The sequence below is a fragment of the Diabrotica virgifera genome, chromosome 2 (assembly GCF_917563875.1).
Source record: "Diabrotica virgifera virgifera chromosome 2, PGI_DIABVI_V3a".
NCBI classification, from domain to species: Eukaryota; Metazoa; Arthropoda; class Insecta; order Coleoptera; family Chrysomelidae; genus Diabrotica; species Diabrotica virgifera.
In genome coordinates this window covers 45,531,530-45,550,538 of record NC_065444.1, presented here as the reverse complement: position 1 = coordinate 45,550,538, position 19,009 = coordinate 45,531,530, and the positions used below count along the sequence as shown (strand labels likewise).

The 19,009-nt window shown below is 33.9% G+C and overlaps 1 protein-coding gene across 1 annotated transcript; it reads right to left on the bottom strand.

The window, feature by feature from the left end:
• Positions 1-11,501: 11,501 nt before the first annotated feature.
• Positions 11,502-13,638, bottom strand: LOC126879504 (uncharacterized). The gene is made up of 2 exons (XM_050642561.1): positions 11,970-13,638; positions 11,502-11,883 (listed from the first exon to the last, which is right to left on the bottom strand). The coding sequence occupies exons 1-2, from the start codon at positions 13,519-13,521 to the stop codon at positions 11,690-11,692; spliced, it is 1,746 nt and encodes a 581-aa protein (XP_050498518.1). The 5' UTR covers positions 13,522-13,638; the 3' UTR covers positions 11,502-11,689.
• Positions 13,639-19,009: the final 5,371 nt, after the last annotated feature.

The window sequence follows — 19,009 nt, the reverse complement described above, 5'->3', positions numbered from 1 at the left end:
TTTTTGCCAATTTTACTAAAATTGGCAAAATTACCGACTAAAATATCTAGAAAGTTGCGTCTGAGTTTAGCGAACAGACTATATTTAGAATAGCCCGAGACAAAAACAGTTTCGCCATGTTAATCGCCAACGTCAAGGGGACTTGATAGGGCACGTTAAGAAGAAGAAGCAACATGGTTATGCAAATAACAGTATATTATTCAACGAGTGAATAATAGTTATTACATGCAAGTATAATATTTTACTTTTTATTATATTATCTCATATATTTACGCCAGTCAATGGGAGCAAGAATAGGATATTATGTACCTCCGAATTCTATCCTACTGCATGGATTTTAATGAAATTTTTGGCCTAGCCGCTACTTATCTCCTAATTCAAAGTCTACCCTATGCCGATGTGTGCTTTTATCTTGTGGGGTGGTTCCCACCCCTTCGTAGGGTGGAAAATTTTTTGGTTAGAATTACAACGGAATTCGGTAGAGAACCTAATTCTAAGCAAAAACTGTTCATATTTTTTTTTTGAAAACTCAATACTTTTTGAGATATTAGTGGTTGAAAATTGGCCATTTTCATTGAAACATAATACCTTTTCGATCGGTTTTTTGCGAATACATTAAAAACTATGCATCTAACTAAAAAAAACTATATTAAACATTTTTGTAGGTTATAAAAAAACAAAGAGACACTTGCTTTCATAAATCTTCTAGTTATAATACAAACATATATATGGTAGGTGAAAATAGTTTGTTTTTTGGTACATTCTCAAATTGGTGTATTCAACTTGAAATAACAGAGAAACGGTCGATTTTAGTTGTATAATGCCACTAATACCTTTTGTAGTGCTTAAAAAGACCTTTAAAATGAGCTATAATCAAGGTCCACTATATTAAAACTAAGTGAGATATGCTGCAAACAAAATTGATAACTAATGTATTTTAAGAAAAAATGAGAAGTAATTTTAACACCTATCCACCAAAATGTAAATGCATCGTTTTCCTTTCACAATACCTTTTACTATATTGTTATTTCTATGTTCAAAAAGTTGGACGGGTTTAGAATGAATGGTTTTTGAAAAAAAAAATCAAATTATAGAGAGCATTTTTAAATTTTCTTAAAAATCTTCCTTTTTCTCCATGTAGCTAACTTGAAAATGATAAGAGATACAGTAATGAAAAATAAAAAGGAAATTTTTATCTGAAAAAGCCCTACATTTTTGTGTGGTATCTTCTTTTCGTATCTCTTATCTTTTTCGAGTTACATGGAGAAAAAGGAAGATTTTTAAGAAATTTAAAAATGCGCTCCATAATCTGATCTTATTTTTTTCAAAAACCATTCATTTTAATCCAGTCCAACTTTTTGAATATAGAAATAACACTATAATAAAAAGTATTGTAGAAGGAAAACGATGTATTTAAATTCTGATGGATGAGGGGTTAAATATACTTCTCATTTCTTCTTAAAATATATTAGTCATCAACTTTTTTGCAAAATATCTCGGTTAGTTTGAATGTAATCGACATTTAGTATTGCTCATTTTAAAGGACTTTTGAAGCACTACAAAAGATATTAGTATCATTATATACCTAAAATCGACAGTTTCTCTGTTATTTCAAGTTGAATACACCGATTTGAGCATGCAGCAAAAAAAAACAAACTCTTCTTACCTAACATATCCTTCTTTGTATTTTAACTGGAAGATTTAGGAAGGAACGAATCTCTTTGTTTTTTTATAACCTACAGTATGAGTTTGAGATTTTTATAACTCAAAAAGTATTGCGTTTTCAAAAAATAATTATAGAACAGTTTTTGCTTAAAATTAGGTTCTCTAGCCTCTTCCGTGGCTACTTTAACCAAAACATTTTTCACCCCCGAGAAGGGGTGGGAACCACCCCCAAGATAATAGCGCACATCGGCATAGGGTAGACTTTGTTTCTTGTGCTACTCCCTACTTACTGTGAAAATATCAAGTAAATCGATGTAGTAGGATGGAATTCGGAACCAAATACCCACATTGACTGCCCTAATTACAGAAATATCGCTCACTACAATAATGAGTGAGCCTGCATACACGGAAGCAAAATATATATTATGGTTCCGTGTATGCAGGCTCACGCATTACTATAGTCAGCGATATTTTTATTATATATGAGATAAAATATGTAGGTAAGCTTGATAGTAGATATAGCTCTCCGTGTGGGACAAGCTTGAGTGCCTCGACCGTGAGGATACTATTTTGGTGTATTTCTGTTCTTCTTCATGTGTCCTGCCTGTTGAGGACGTTGGCTATCATCACAGCAATTTTAATTTTTTCTTTAAAGTCTTCTTACAAAGTCTCTTTGATAAAGAGATTTCTCTAAACCTCGAAACATGTGTCAAAAGATGATAAGAGACTCGAATTGAATCAAAATGAAACTGTCTATTTTTACTAATTTTAATTTTGTTTGCGGCGTTTCTAAATAACTCGATCGATGTTAGTCCAAAACCATTGGCGTAAGTTTTGAAGCCATGAGTGTCTTCTTCTTACGGATCCGCGTTTGCTCTCTATTTTACCCTGTATTATCAGTTGCAGTATACGATATTTATCATGTCTCATAAAATGACTTAGTATTTCTGTTAGAGAATCAAATTTAGAAATTGCAGCGTAATAGCTCCCAAGCTCATGTAACGAAATGACAGTCTGTTTCGACCTTTATATCCGCCACATATGTCACTAGGCATGCATCACTGATTAATTACACCCATGAGAAATGACCCGTGAGTAATGAACTATTACTCACGGGTAAAGTAATGGGTATTGTTATCTATTTAAAAATAGTGAATAATGAGTATGCTATTACACGGTCGTAGAAATATATTATAGGTACTTAGGTACAGGATTGAGCCACAATTATTAATGTAATGAAAATTATATTTTTAAATAACTAATGTTTGACGTTTCCATTTTCACTCCGGAAATCGTTTTAAAAAAGATTATTTTAAAAAATTGTGCGAAAATATAATAACCAACTAGTTTTTTATTGGTTATGTCTCTTACAAAAGACTTTTAATTTTTTAGTAATATGTTCTATGTGACTTTTTGTTTTATGGATCTTTTCTTGAAATGGGGGTAAATTTGACTAAGCATATCGGTGAACGACAATAAAAATATCCAACATCGGATACCTCGGTCACATCATGGGTAACAGCGAGGTATATGGACTGCTGCAGTTAATCTTACAGAGAAAAGTAGAAAGAAAATAAGGACCAGGAAGGTGAATGACCTCCTGGCTGAAAAATCTACGTACATGGCTTAACAAAAAAACCACAAATATTTTCAGAGCAGCAGTGTACAAAGTACAGATTGCGATGATGGTCGCCAACATCCGAAACGGGTAGGCACTATAAGAAGAAGAAGAATATCGACCTAGACTAGTAGGCTTGTGTTATATTCTTGAATTACGCTCATAGGATCTGTTGATATAGTAACAAAAATAATTAGTAGCATGTTAAATTGGTCAAAGTTTAGAGTGAAAGACGAAGAATAATGTTGTATACCCTATTCCACGAACATACGCCTGTTTTGGATTACTTCGACAACGAATATTTTACTGTGCAAAATAAGAAGAACGAAAGTAAATTGCAAATTACATTGTTGTTTATTGGAATAATTATCAGCGCCATTTACTTTCGTACTTCTTATGTTGCACGGTAAAATATTCGTTGTCGAAGTAATCCAAAACAGGCGTATGTTCGTGGAATGGCCCATATTAAGTTTTAAGCAGGTTTAAGTGAGTGAGATACTGAGAAGTCACAAGCTTTTACTGAACTGATTTTCAATGTTTTGAGATTTTAATTGGACTTTTGGAAAAATGTTACATTGCTTTGAAGATGGATCTGCAGTCTGCATCAAGTGAAACAATTTCTTCAAAGCTGTTTTGGTTATGTTTGTGCCTGTCTTTAATTGATGCACCTATTTTTTTTAGTATCTCTGCGTTATTAAAAACAATTGACGAATTGACATTTTTTGTTTACATTGAGAACGCTTTATACTATTAGGTTTTTGTAAATATACCCACCTATTTTGTTACTACTAGATATCGATTTTGACGTGATACTAAAACATCTCGGGAGCTGAATATTCTATAAGGGAAAGTGGGGGAATGGTGCGCACTTAAGCAGTAATAGCTTCTGCTCTAAATTCTTTAAATATCATAACGGCCAATACGTTTAAGTAAGCTCTAATTATTCTACTTTGAAAACGTAAAATTAGTTTTAGAGAAATACAAAGTGCAAGAGCATAATATTAAAAAAAAGAAAAGAAATGCCTTTGCGCACGATTACCCATCCATGAGGGTAATCATGCGCATGGATTGGGAAATGGTGCGCACTAAATTAATATTGCAAAAACCTTTCTTGTTGCTTTCTGTTCCTTCTTTCTCTTGAGGTTCTCGTCCCTTAGTCGTCTTTTTTCCTCAGCTTCCTCCAATTTTGTTTTTAATGGTGTGCTTCTAAGGATTTCCGATTGTTACCTGTTACGAGATTTTCTTTTAACTTCTGGTTTACCTGTTTTTGCTATTATTGGAACAAAAGCGAACAATGAATTTGGTTCCTAAGGCCGAACATTTGTAATATCTGACATTAACTCATCAGTAAATGCATTTTGCAAAAATGCATTTACAAATGCAAATGCAAATGCAAATGCAAATCGCAAAAGCGAAAAATGAATTTGGTTCCTAAGGCTGAACATTTGTACTTAATATCTAACATTAACTCATCAGTAAATGCATTTTGTTTAGACGTTGTAGGAGCCCCTGGTTAAAAAACGACTTTTACTATAATTTCTTTTGCTGGATTGGCAGGAGCAAAATTACCCTCATTAAATTTATCGGGATCTAACGGACATATTCCGGATGCACTAAATCCTGACATGGTCTTCTCCATAATGGCTACTTTCATAAATGCTTTATTTAACAGCTCAGTGACGTCACTTTCGGTTATTTTTTGACGGCACTGATAAAGATAATATTCTCTATAATGGATATTCTTTAAAGGACTAAAAAAAGTCATGTCCGAAGATGATGGCCCTGAAGATGCTCTGAGGTGAGTGGTGAAAGTGACATCATATGAATGTTTTTTAGCAAAAATTATATGAATCAATAGACATATGGCTGGAGTGGTTATCCAGCACTGAAATGATGGGATTATTTGCTTTCCATGTCTTACAAAATGATACAGCCACTCATAAAAAAGTTCTGTATGGATCCATCCGTTTTGGAGCCATCTGTATAAAGCATCAAGAAGTCTATTTTTCACAAGTGTTAGAGACATTCTTTTACGAAGATAGATCAACATAGGGGAATATAATTGCCTGCAGCACTCATGCAGAAAACGGCTAAATGGCTAAAAATGGTAATGTTAATATTTACCATTTCATTGTTTGTGGGGGAATCGTGCGCACTCTTGCGCACTATTACCCCTTTATGTCTGAAACAGCAAACATCATCACAAACAGAAAACCGATGAACCATATAAACCAACAGATGCATCAAAATGTATGAAAAACAACATGATTTAAACCAATAATAAGTTCAAACCGACTGAATAAAGCATACGAACTTAACGTCTTAATGTTTGAAACAGAAAAACTAGAAGAATTGTTGCAATTTTCAATAATCGGATCTCGCTTAGTCCACGTGCATCGATCGACTGAAGATAATGGCGTCAACTATTCAACAGATTGGCCGAAAGGTGTAGGACTGGTTGGATCCATAAAATCTTCCACGGAATTTGAAATATAATGCAGCGCACGATTACCCGCCGCACCATTCCCCAATTTCCCTTATTTATAACGTATTGTGAAAAACAACCGTAAGTGAAGTCAGCTCAAGTAATGACCATTCCATCCTTCTTTGGTCCACTTTGAGTTTGGTTGCCGAGGCCAGGTAAAAGACAGCGTTTTGATACCGTTAAGTCATAACTAGAAGCACACATTGGTCGAATGTCTTCGTCACCCACCTGTCTCTTGGCAATTTGAACACTTAATTTAGGCGAAAAGCAATGTTTATTTTTCAAATAAACATTTTTTCAATTTCCTAATAACAGTAAAATGTATTTTTAATTAAATAAATCACATACATAGGTACTTCTTTTTGTCAATTAATTCAGTTTTAAAATTATTTTTTTGGACACACTGTATAAATAATTATGTTAATATTTATATTACTGAATAGAGAATTGAATAACCTTTCAAATAAGCTAGCACGAGAGTATGATATAGTATGCTGTTAGTGTGATTTAAAAATAAACATCGACTTATTTCGGGATTTATCTCCAAACTCGCCCATTCACGAGAAAATTAATTTATTCCATAATTTTGTGGCTCTCTGTATATTCCTATACATATTATGGGTAGGTATTATAAAAGTTATTATTTACATAGGCGATAGGTGTACCCAGTGCCGCGCCAGCAGGTGGTAGCGCCTGTGTGCAAAACATTTAATGGCGCCCAAAAACATAGGTGTAACCAGGGGGAGGGGTTGGGGGTTATAACCACGCCATTTGGATGTACTTTGAGCTCTACACCATTACTATTCCTATTTTATTATTACTATTCCTATTATTATACCATTACTATTCTCAGGGACTTTTGACCCTCGATAATACTGTAATATTTCATTCTGCGTTTAAACTTTTCAAAAATACTTATTAGTTTTCTCAGGATTCGAAAAAATTTAATGCGTTTAAAAATAATTCGAAAGAAATTTTGCGCCTACGGTCTTAAAATGGATTAAAGTATTATACATTTTTGTAAACAGTACTTCAAAAGCTTTTAAATGAGGCGTCACATGATGTACTTTGTCATTTAAAAAAATCAAATTTGTGCCTTTCACCTGAAGAGGGATCGCGTAAAGTTCGAAACATTGAAGGTATAATATACTATGAAAATTTTAAAAATCGACCGGTCCGATCGTTTTGCTTATGGGCTAAAAATAAATAAGTTAATAAGGGGGTAACACTTATTCCAGCGCACTGTATATGCCGAAATTATTTTAAACACTTTAATGTCCGACTGGTCTATTATTTGACAAATAATGACATTATTTCGAAGTCTATTAAGTACGATATAACGCCCAAGGGCGTGTTATTGAAAAATAACGCCCTACGGCCTATTAAATTTAAATAACGAGTTAAATACTGTCAAGATGACAAATAAAACTCTAAGTAAAACTATGGTTACCACAATTACGTTACGACTATTTCTGGTAAATGTACTTATTTGAAAACTAATTAATTCAAAATTCATTCAAATTTTTTGCATATAAAGAATAATTTAGTCGGACATTAAACGTTGAAGGCACCACGGGTATTATAATAATAACGCTTTCGGTCAACGTACCTATATACCTCGGGCCCAAGGCCCTCGGTCTATACACCACTGACCTCAAGCGTTATTATCCTTATAATACCCTAAGTTAATAACTATAACGTCACTGTGTTTGTTATTAATGTTATTAGATATGTTTTACAATCTCACCGGAGGGACCGCAGACGTTCGGATACAAGACGTCGACTTTGCAAAGTAACAAGACACTTACTCAACACACACACTACACATGACACTAAGTATCTCATGTTGTGACTGGCTAATTGACATAAATAGGTCTGGATCCCGCGTATGAAAAAAAAGTTGATTAATAGCAAGCTGAAAATTTGTTAATAGCTTAAGTGTGTCTAGTCGGATAAACTTTGATATATGGGAACACTGTAACAAGGGCAGTTTTAATTGTGGAACAGGTTAAAAATTTGAAACGGTCAGAACACGAAAACGACACATTTATTTTGTCCGATAGAACAGACTTAAACTCTCCGAACAGAGATTAAACTCTCATGCAAAAATCAGACTGCTATTTATCCCCTGTCATAATTCCTGTCATTTGACATATTCTACATGTTCCACTCATTACAAAGCCCATTTGGTGATAAATAGCAGTCTGATTTTTGCATGAGAGTTTAATCTCTGTTCGGAGAGTTTAAGTCTGTTCTGTCGGACAAAATACATGTGCCGTTTTCGTGGTCTGACCGTTCCAAATTTTTAACCTGTTGCACAATTAAAACGTCCCCTGTTTCAGTGTTCCCATATATCAAAGTTTATCCGACTAGACACCCTTAAGCTATTAACAAATTGTCAGCTTGCTATTAATCAACGTTTTTTTCATACGCGGGATCCATACATAAAGGTCCATGCCATTAAAAAAAATGTTTTACAATGAATTAATCAAATCAATGTTATATGTACCATAGTCAACGATGTAATAAATCTAATATAATATGTTATTATATTTAAATTGAATGAAGAGTTTCACTTAAAACAACTAACCACTAACCGGATTAGTACATTCAAGATACCTATTAACATTAACAGGAAAAAATAAATCAACAATAATATTCGTTGTGAATTTCGAACAGTAATAAAGTACTTCTTAGTCCTAATTCTCGGTACCTAAGGGTTCCAATAATAAAAGATGAACTTTGGTTTATCATAGAAAGAACAGTTCAAATAAAAACCTTTCGATTTTTTATGATTTTCTTTTAAAAAGCCGCATATCTAGGCCATGGTCAATAACAACACATGGTGTCAGCCTGTCACTTCCCTCAAAAACATAATACAAAAGTATTTTTTTTGAAAGGTTACGCTTGTTAATAGTTATTTTCCTAACAAGTGCAGAAAGTCATTCTTTTCCGCACGCGACTGCAGTTTGCCGAACGACGCGAAGCGGGAGTTCGGCAAGCAGTCGAGTGCGGAAAAGAGACTTTCTGCAAGAGTTAGGAACAATATTTTTTCTAAGAGTCTTTAAAAAATTACCAAATCTTAATCAATTAATTTAATTAATATGAAACTACATACACAAATTAATTCTTTGACAAGGTTGTCAGAACCAAACTTTCAATATAATTAGTTAGCATGACGACGATCTTGGTTTCCATGACGATGATTCAAAACGACTGTTATTGTCTACCGATTTGACTTTGGAATATTATGTCAAAATAATTTTATTTCATCGAATTGTCGCGTTAATTTCATTAAAACAGGAACACAATAAGATATACTTATTTGAAATAAATTAGTAAATAATATCTAAATATTAGTTTATTGCATGTATTGCATGTAAATTAACACGCGTGCGGAAAAGTAAAAACCGCGTGCGGAAAATAACACGCGTGCGGAAAAGTAACACGCGTGCGGAAAAGTGAAACTTTCTAAACTAAAATGCGTGCGCGAAAGTAGACATTTTTGCACGCTCGTAGAAAAAGGTTTTTTCCATTTTAAATCTTAAATTTCATGTACTGTAACTACAGCCTACCCACTGATGATTATACTTTACTTAAAAAAGAAAAGATTTAAAAATAATTTAGTAATACTAATAATGGTAGGGGAGCCTAAGCTTGGATTTTTGCAGTTACTCGAGTGCGTCAGATTATCATATGGGGAGAAACCTGGTGCCCTGCAGATGTACCTACCTCTACCATATATTGGCTCTTAACACAGGGGAGTTTGTTAAGGGGGGCCCGAAAACAAAATCTATCCTTAAAAGTACTCGAAATTGTCAGATTAAGATAAAAAGTAAGTTAAGTATATGCAAAAGAGTGTATATTTGAAAAATCTGACGATTTGAGCGGGGCGTAAGATGGGTGAGTTAAAAAGTTTCACAAAAGAAAAGCGAATATTTCGCGAAATGAACGTTAGATCGAAAAACTAAAAAATACGTGTTCAATATTTTTCAAAAATCTATCGAACGATACCAAACATCACCCCCACGGAGGGGGTGGGGGGTAAATTTAAAATTGTAAGTACAAATCCCGCGATATTTCGCAAAATAAACATTAGATGGTACAAAATACTAATTTAAAAAACCGAAGGGCGCCTATTTTTGCTAGTTTTGCGATAGTGCGCCTTATACCCTAGCGCCGGTACTGACTGATTATTGGATCTGAGATTTACTTACGCAGGGATCCAAAAACTGACAAGTTAAAACAAACAATAATACAGTAATGCTGTCCCGACTTAGCGAACTCAAAATAACGATTTTCAAATCTTGTCGATTCGTCATTTGTGGCAAGGTCGGTAAATGGGTAAATTTGGCACGTGTAAAATTTTTGTAACTACTATAGTGGCGCCCCTTAATTGCTGGCGCCTGTGTGCGTCGCACACATTACGCACGTGGACGGCGCGGCCCTGGGTGTACCTACATATTGGTGGAATGCATAAAACGTAGTACCTGCTAATGCTTCAAGTATGTAGGTACCTGCTACATTTTTGAAGATTTTACTACACTCTCAAATTACTATACTTAAAAATGCTTTAAAAGCATTTGATGCTTTATAAGTGTAGTAAAATCTTTAAAAATGTAGTACATACTTGAAGCATTAGCAGGTATCTACTACTTTTTATGCATTCCACCCATTGTCTGGCTTCTGGGTTTGTTGAAATAATTTTGTTTTTAGTTGCTAATTGCTAATGTATTATTAAATTTAATACGATATTTCCACCACTGCACTGTTATTTTTTAGAAATAAAAATATAGTGATAATATTATTGTATGATAAAAATGGATTTATGGAGTGGACGCCAATTTTCATAGACGGAACTCTTTTAGAATTACCTTCTGATAGCAAATGCGTTCTATAACCTTTTCAAATCGTTTCAGGGAATCGACTAATAGAGGGCGCAACTAGTTTCAGAATAGGTAATGTTTTAAGAGTACATGGATCTGTTGTTATTTTCGAATAAACATTGAAAAAAACTAATAACTTACAACTTATAACTTGTATATTTATCAATCAACGGTTAAACCATAATATTATAAATTAATTATTCATATAATTATTAAAATATAAAAAGAGGTTTTAGGAAGAAAAACACTTACCTACAGGGAAGTAAGAAGTTCATTTAAGTCCATAAATATAGGTATACTTAATGATGGTATCTATATCATTCTGTAAAAAAATTTAAAAAATCATCCAAATGGATTATAAAATTCCAGAACGTTTTCGATCTTAGATCATCATCAGTGAAACGTTCTATTTTGCAGTCGAAACTAGCCCACTATTTTGTGTATAAAACTTTGGAGAATAGGGTAAGTGCACTAGTAATGGACACCCAAGAGAAAATTTTGTACTATTTTTATTCGTTCTAATGAAGTATTTGACTTACAATTTTTTTTACTGTGCTAGGATACTAAGAAAGGTATATACTTTCATATACATCCAAGTAAATAACTAAAAAAAAATTGTTTTTCCAAAAAAATATTTTTTGCTACACAAATGCCAAAATCGCCAGTAATGGTCACAAAAACTCTAGTGATGGACTCTCGATAATTTAGTAATGGACACTTTATCAAATATATTTTTATATAAGCTTTTCACTGCGTTACATTGCTGAAATTTTTAACAACCATTCAAAAAAAACATAGCAAAATGTAAACTTATGTCCCATGGGCGTAGCCGGGGGGGGGGGGGGGGGGTTCGGGTTTCAACCCCCCCCCTAAAAGTTAAATATTAAGATTTATAAAATTTTTCTTATGAATATAAGGGTTATTTTATGTACTTTTTGTCGTTTTATTTTCTTAAACCCCTCCCGAAACTAAAACCTGGCTACGCCCGTGATGTCCTACAAAAAAATGTTTCACTTAAAAATTGTATAACGCACTTTAAAGAAAACTAGATAGTTCTGGTACTGAGTAATAACCCCGTTTGCCTTTAACTAATGGTTCCCTTATAATCTTTTTAATGTCCTCATAAAAATAAAATAATACATCTTCTTTTTCTGGCCATTTCCAGTCATAGCCTGCTTTTTCCATTGACGAAACTTCTGCTCCTTCCTGGTTAGCTTTTATCACTTTTCCTAGAACAAAGAAAAATTTTGATCATTAAAACATAATTCTGTTAGGAGACGGAAACAACAAATATATTATAGTTATAGAATGTTACCTGGATAAAGATTTCCATTGTATTTGATAATAACAAAATCTCCATCATGAATATTTTTGATCGTATAATTTTCAACATCACTCGCATCTAGATCTTCATCACAGTAAGGAACATCATCGGCAGAAGATTCAGATTCGCTTATTACTTTTCTCTTTACTGCAGGCTTTTTTATTTTAATTTGTGATTGTTTTGAAGGGCCACTTTTAGACGTTATATTATCATAATGGGCCCTGTGAAGTGTAGTGGATACAACTGCTGGAAATATTTTTCGTTTTCTTTTGGGTGGTTCTTTTTCAGGAGTCTTAGGAAAAATGAGACATTTTTTGAAAGGAGTGCTAACCACATATCCTTGGTCTTCTTTGTCCTTATAGAGCGCAACGTTTTCTAATTTATCCGGTGAAAGAAATGACTCTGAAACATTTAGTGAAGTAGTACTTTTATCTTGTAAAATAGTGCTGTTCCCGTTCTGTGACTGTTCTTCATTTGGAAGAATTACACTCTCTTCTCTCTGCTTACCGTTTGGAGTTGAAGTTGACGCTGTTGGAACTGAAAACGATATTGACATTTCTTCATTTCCTTCCATTAAGTTAGAGTCATCCTCCCCAGTGACATGTTTATGTTTATTTGTTACTAATAAAGCTTCATTTTTAAATTCTGCCCAAACCTCATAAAGTTTCTTAAATTGTAAGTCTCCCTTCCAGTCATCTTTATTGTCGAAATTTGTTCTGAAATGATTCAATTCAAGTGGTGGTATTTTTTTCTCAAGTTCGGATAATATATTCCCTTTTGTAATAATTGTGTTTTTAATATCTGATAGATTTGTAGGATCTACAACTTGCCGAGTGGAAACACATTTGGTGTAATCAACATTGCTTTTTTCAAAAGGAAACAGTCCACATTTTCTAAAACCGTTGCGTATTGTACTTTCCGTTGCATATTTTTTAAAAACCGTACTTAGAATGGTTGCAAATGTATACTTTGTTACATCCTTCGGAAAGTTTTCAAATTTCCATGTTCTTACTATTGTCTGCCAACCAGTTTTTAAAGGTTTAAAAATTGAAACATCGGCTGGTTGGAGAATATGAGTGGCGTTGGGGAAAAGAGCAACCAGGATAATACCACTTGCTTCACATAATTCGCTGACTTGTTTAGTTAGATGGGACATATGTCCATCCACGAAAAACAAAACAGGTTGTGGTATATTTTTTTCTTTGAGATAGGGCAAAAAATGGTTGCCGATATACTCATAAAATACTTCCGAGTTCATCCATCCGGAGTCTGATCGTCCCACTGCCCATTCTGGTGGTGCAGAATTAACTATATCCTTTGGTATTTTTTTGTACGGATATATGACCATTGGTGGAACTGTGATACCATCGGCTGAAAAACAGGCCATAACAGTTATTTGCTCTTTTTCTGCATTAGATTTTCTCTCATAAAAGTCTTCTTCCAATTTCGCCGGCCCAAGGACAATACCAGATTTAGGATCAAGGCTAAACCCGGTTTCGTCTGCATTGTATATCCTATTTGGGTATTTTAGTATGTCAATCATACCTTCTTCTTTTAAATAGTTTTCAATTTCATTAAACCATTTTTCTATATCAGCTTTAGAGACGGCAGCTCTTGATTTTGTAATAGACTCTGCTCTTCGTTTTTTTATCTCAGGATGTCTTCGAAGCAAAGCAGCGAACCAAGTTTTCCCGGGCATCCCATCTTTAAAAACAGTCGACCTCCCAGTTTCTTTCATAATTTTATGCACCGTGGAGAGTAGATTTGTTGCATTAACAGGAAAGCCCTTTCTGCCCATAGACAAGATCCAATTAGCTAATAATTTCTCTTCGCCTTCTGAAAGAATAGTTTTAGGGCCCATCTTTCGTTTAAGACAATTGTTTTCAAGTCTACGCTTTAAGGTTGTTCTAGGAACACAAAATTCTTTAGCTGCACATTTTTTGGACATGCCTTCATTTTTTACTGCGTCTATAGCAAGGCTCATTTTATCTTCCGTCCATTTAAAAAAAGGCCTTTTCTTTCCTCTCTGGGTATCCATGTCTATAATAATAAGAAATTACAGGTTACTTTAAATTCTTTAAAGCTCTAAATTCGAAATGGATAAAGAGACCATTAATAAATGATTGTATTTTAACGATGGCCACCCATAATCAAAAACCTCCACAATGATGTATTAAGCAAACAAACATAAATAAAAAAATAACACATAATTTTTAAAGCGCTAAATGGATCGAATATATTGGTGACCATTAATAGATCATTGTATTTTAGAAATGGACACCCGTGGTGACCATTTCTAAATTTCTAACAGAATTTTCATTCAGTAATGGTCACCCATGATCAAAAACTTTCATAATAATAGGTCTGGATCCCACGTATGAAAAAAAAGTTGATTAATAGCTAGCTGAAAATTTGTTAATAGCTTAAGGCTGTCTAGTCGGACAAACTTTGATATATGGGAACACTGGAACAGGGGAAGCTTTAATTGTGGAACAGGTTAAAAATTTGGAACGGTCAGACCACGAAAACGGCACATGTATTTTGTCCGACAGAACAGACTTAAATTCTCCGAACAGAAATTAAACTCTCATGCAAAAATCAGACTGCTATTTACCACCAAATGGGCGTTTTAATGAGTGGAACATGTAGAATATGTCAAATGATAGGAATCATGACAGGTGATAAATAGCAGTCTGATTTTAGAATGAAAGTTTAATCTCTGTTCGGAGAGTTTAAGTCTGTTCTGTCGGACAAAATAAATGTGCCGTTTTCGTGGTCTGACCGTTCCAAATTTTTAACCTGTTCCACAATTAAAACTGCCCCTGTTACAGTGTTCCCATATATCAAAGTTTATCCAACTAGACACCCTTAAGCTATTAACAAATTTTCAGCTTGCTATTAATCAACTTTTTTTTCATACGCGGGATCCAGACCTATAATGTTTTTAGTAAATATGAATAAAAAATACAAAGTACTTACCCTTTAAATGTGTAACAACACAAAATAAATATATAAATTTCAATAATACGTTCACGGCACTAATTTCAACCCAACGACTACACAACTTGTCTGATAGATCAAAACAAACTGATTTTTGGCGCGCCAAAGTTTTACGCATGACAGTTAGTCAAAAACCATTGTCAGATGGCGCAGAGTTCGTCCTTGTATTATGGATAGTATAATCAACAGGGTAATGTAAAAATGTGCGGTAAAATGTAATAAGAAATGAATATAATGACGTTAATTGGCTTAAGGTGACCATTACTAGCGGTATGTCCATTACTGGTGCACTTACCCTATATTATTATAGTTTTCAATTATCTAATATTTAAACTTTGAAGCGACACTAGGTCGATGTTACTAGATTATCAACTTATACAACAACATGGCTCCCTGCTCGAACAAAAGGGGTTAATATTTGATGAAAAATAAAGACCGACTTTCTGCTTCTTCCTAAAGTTCCACCTCCTATCGGAGGTTGGATATCATAGTGGCTATGGTCACTTTGTTGGCTGCTGCTCTGAATAGTTGTAATGAACGACAGTTAAACCATCCTCTAAGGTTCCTCAGCCAGTACATGCGTCTTATTCCTATGCTTTTTCTTCTTTGGAACCTTCCTTGCATAATAATTCTCAGCAACTCACATTTTTCTCCTCTGGTTATGTAACCCAAATATTCCAATTTTCTTGTTTTTATACTGTTCATAATTTCTACTGTTTATAATTCCGTAATCCTTTGAACCCACTGAATTTTCAATATTCTTACGTAACACCACATTTTGAACGCTGCTATTTTTCTTTGTATCTTCAATGTCCACGCTTCGACTCCGTATAGTAATATAGAAAATATGTAACATCTCAGAGCCCTCAATCTGAGAGTTAACTAAAGGTTTTTGTTTGTAAGCAAACAAAAAGACCAACTTTCATATTTGTTTAAATAAATGTGGTAGTGAGACAAATGTTAGACGAATGGATAACTGTTTTTGTACATACTCTTTTGAAAAATTTCGAAAATGTACAAACTTCACTCGTGTTGTGTATGGTGAAAGATATCTAAAAGTATAAGTAAAAGAACCCCAGCACTTTTCCTGTGGATCTAATAATGGTTTCAGTTAAATTGGCTGCAATTTATCTTATCTTTGATCGTCCTGAGAACATTATTCATTATTGCTGTGTATTTTGAGAACGATTTCCGAAGTTAAAATCAAAACATCAAATAAACTTAATTTCAAAGTAAAATTAAGGTTTAATCCCAACTAAAATAGTACCTAATTTGTATTTCTTATTATCGCACAGCCTTACTACTAGAAAATGAGCTTCAAAAATTCCATGTGGATTTTACTCAGTCCATAAGTAATTTTAATAATTATGGAAATTTCTCAAATCCCTGAAAAATGGAAAATCCCCTGGTCTTGGTGACAGCCTTAGTGAAAGCCTTGTACAGACAGCCTCCAGAAACAGCTGAGAAAACTCTTTTAAGACTGCATAAATGGTGCCGAATTACCAAAAGAATGGAAATTGTCTATCATGTTAACTATCCACAAAAAGGGCAGCAAGGCTTGGTGTGAAAATTACAAAGAAATTGCAGTAAACAGCACAATAAGTGGATGCATGAGAAACTTGTTGAAAACAAAATAGAAAATGACTATGTAGATTACGAAGCAGAGGAGCAAGCTGACCTTGAAGCTGGGCGGTCCATAGTAGACCACCTGTAGTCTATTACGCAAGTTATTGAGAAAAAAGCAGCCGTCCATAAAGAAGTTTACCTGGTGAATGGCATTCTGTGGAACCGTGGATTGAAATATGTGGATATCTAAAGCGAACAAACAGCTCATATACAATACCATACTTTAAAGTGTAATCACATAGGGTGGTCAAGTTTGTCCACTGAAACAAAAGAACAGAGGAAATGTTACTATAACAGAAATTGACGAGAAGAACAGCAGGCAAATCAAGAAGATATCGGATACCAAATGAGAGAATACGAGAAATTATGGGAGTCACACATACCATGATTGATGACATAAAAACAAAACAACCAATATGGTACTACGGCCATACATAGAATGCCTGATCACAGGATCCCTAAAAATATTTTAACATGGACACCACAAGGAACAAGAAAAAGAGGAAGGCCGAGAAGAAGCTGGAGGGAGGGAATTGAAAAAGAACTAGAGGAAAGAGAAATCCCTCCAGGTCTATGGTTAAACAGAGAAGAATGACGGTTAGGAGTAGGAAGGCGTCGGAGAACGCTGTAAACCGATATAGGCGAGCGACAGCAGTCCCTAAAATGTATATTTTTTATCTAGAAATGGTTAAACATGTTTAAAAATCAAATTTTATGCAAAAATGCAAAAAATCAATTTTGATGATTTTTCAATTTTACCTCGCTGTATCTTTGGCCGCTGTAAATATTTTCTTTTGAAAATTTTACTGTGTCATCTTTGAAGTACATGTTTAGATAACAATGCGATTTGTCGAACTTATTTAGACAAATTAAAACAGGAGTTGTTCATTTTTAAACATTTTGTGGTCATATTTCGTTCACATTTTGTCGTCATGTTTAGTTAAAAAAGTTTAGTGACAAACTGTTTAGTTTATAATTTTAACCAACACGGTAATAAAACAAAATTCATTAAGAAGTTTTCTGAAACATTTTAAGTCAAAATATGCAACAGGAAAAGTTATGTGACTTTATAGACGAGCGGCACACCCTAAAAAAACGCTTATTTCTCGAGATACTGACCACGGTGTGGTGAATGGCTAATTTTGGTGAAACTTTATGTGTTTGATGGTGATGAAAACGAAAATTAGGTTTATTTTGAATTCTACGTGGGGCAACATTGTCCAAATCGCAATTTTACCCTAAAAATAAAAAAAAAAATGAAATCACGTTTTTTTGCCGTTAACTCGCTACAACTCTGTTCCATTTTAATATTTTTTTCTGAAATTTTTACAGTATATAATATTTTTCACATTTCTGAAGACAATGGGACCTGTGTCAATCTTTCTGTCTTATTATAATAAAAGTTATGTATTGCTTATAGTAAAAGGTGCAGATTCCTGAATTGCAAAGTTTAATCGCAAAAGTTGAGTGACAAAATTTGAAATTTAACTTTTTAATCAAGTTTGTGTTAAAATATAGAGTACAAAGAACAAAATGCTTTACAGAAACAAAAATGTTGGAACTTTGAGTTTTAAGAAAAAACTTGATTTAATTTTTTTAAGCGTAAAATGAGCGTAATTAATTTTAAGCGTAAAAAGTGAGTCATTTGCTTAAAGTTTTTCTAAAAATCATTCATAATAGAATTTTCCGCAAACTTGAAGAAGATATTAGTGAAACACAAATGGGCTTCAGGAACGGCCTTGGTACGAGGGAAGCGCTCTTTGGTGTGGGCGTACTATTTCAACGGTGTTTGGATATCAATCAGGATGTATACGCCTGCTTTATAGACTTTGAGAAGGCCTTCGATAGAGTCCGACACGACCGACTGAGACAACTTCTAGTCGAAAAGAACATTGATGAAAAAGATATTAGAATAATAACTAATTTGTATTGGAATCAAACAGCACGAGTCAAGGTAGATGATGAAATGACTGAGGAGATCAAAATATGTAGAGGAGTAAGACAGGGGTGTATTCTGTCTCCTCTTTTGTTTAATTTTTATAGCGAAGTCATATTTAAAGAAGCTCTGTCGGACGTTAGTTGTGGTGTAGTGATCAACGGAAATACAATCAATAATTTGAGATACGCTGACGACACAGTGATATTAGCAGACAATCTTACAGATCTGCAACGACTGATGGAACGCACTAACCACTACTGCAACAGCTACGGACTTACATTAAACCTCAGAAAAACTAAATGGATGGTAATAACAAAAGATCCACACGCCAGGAATGATTTGGTTGTCAATAACACGGTTATAGAAAGGGTATCCTCCTATAAATACCTTGGAGCTTGCCTGGATCATACAGGCGATCAAACAAAAGAAATAAGAGCAAGAATAGAAATAGCTAGATCAGCATTTA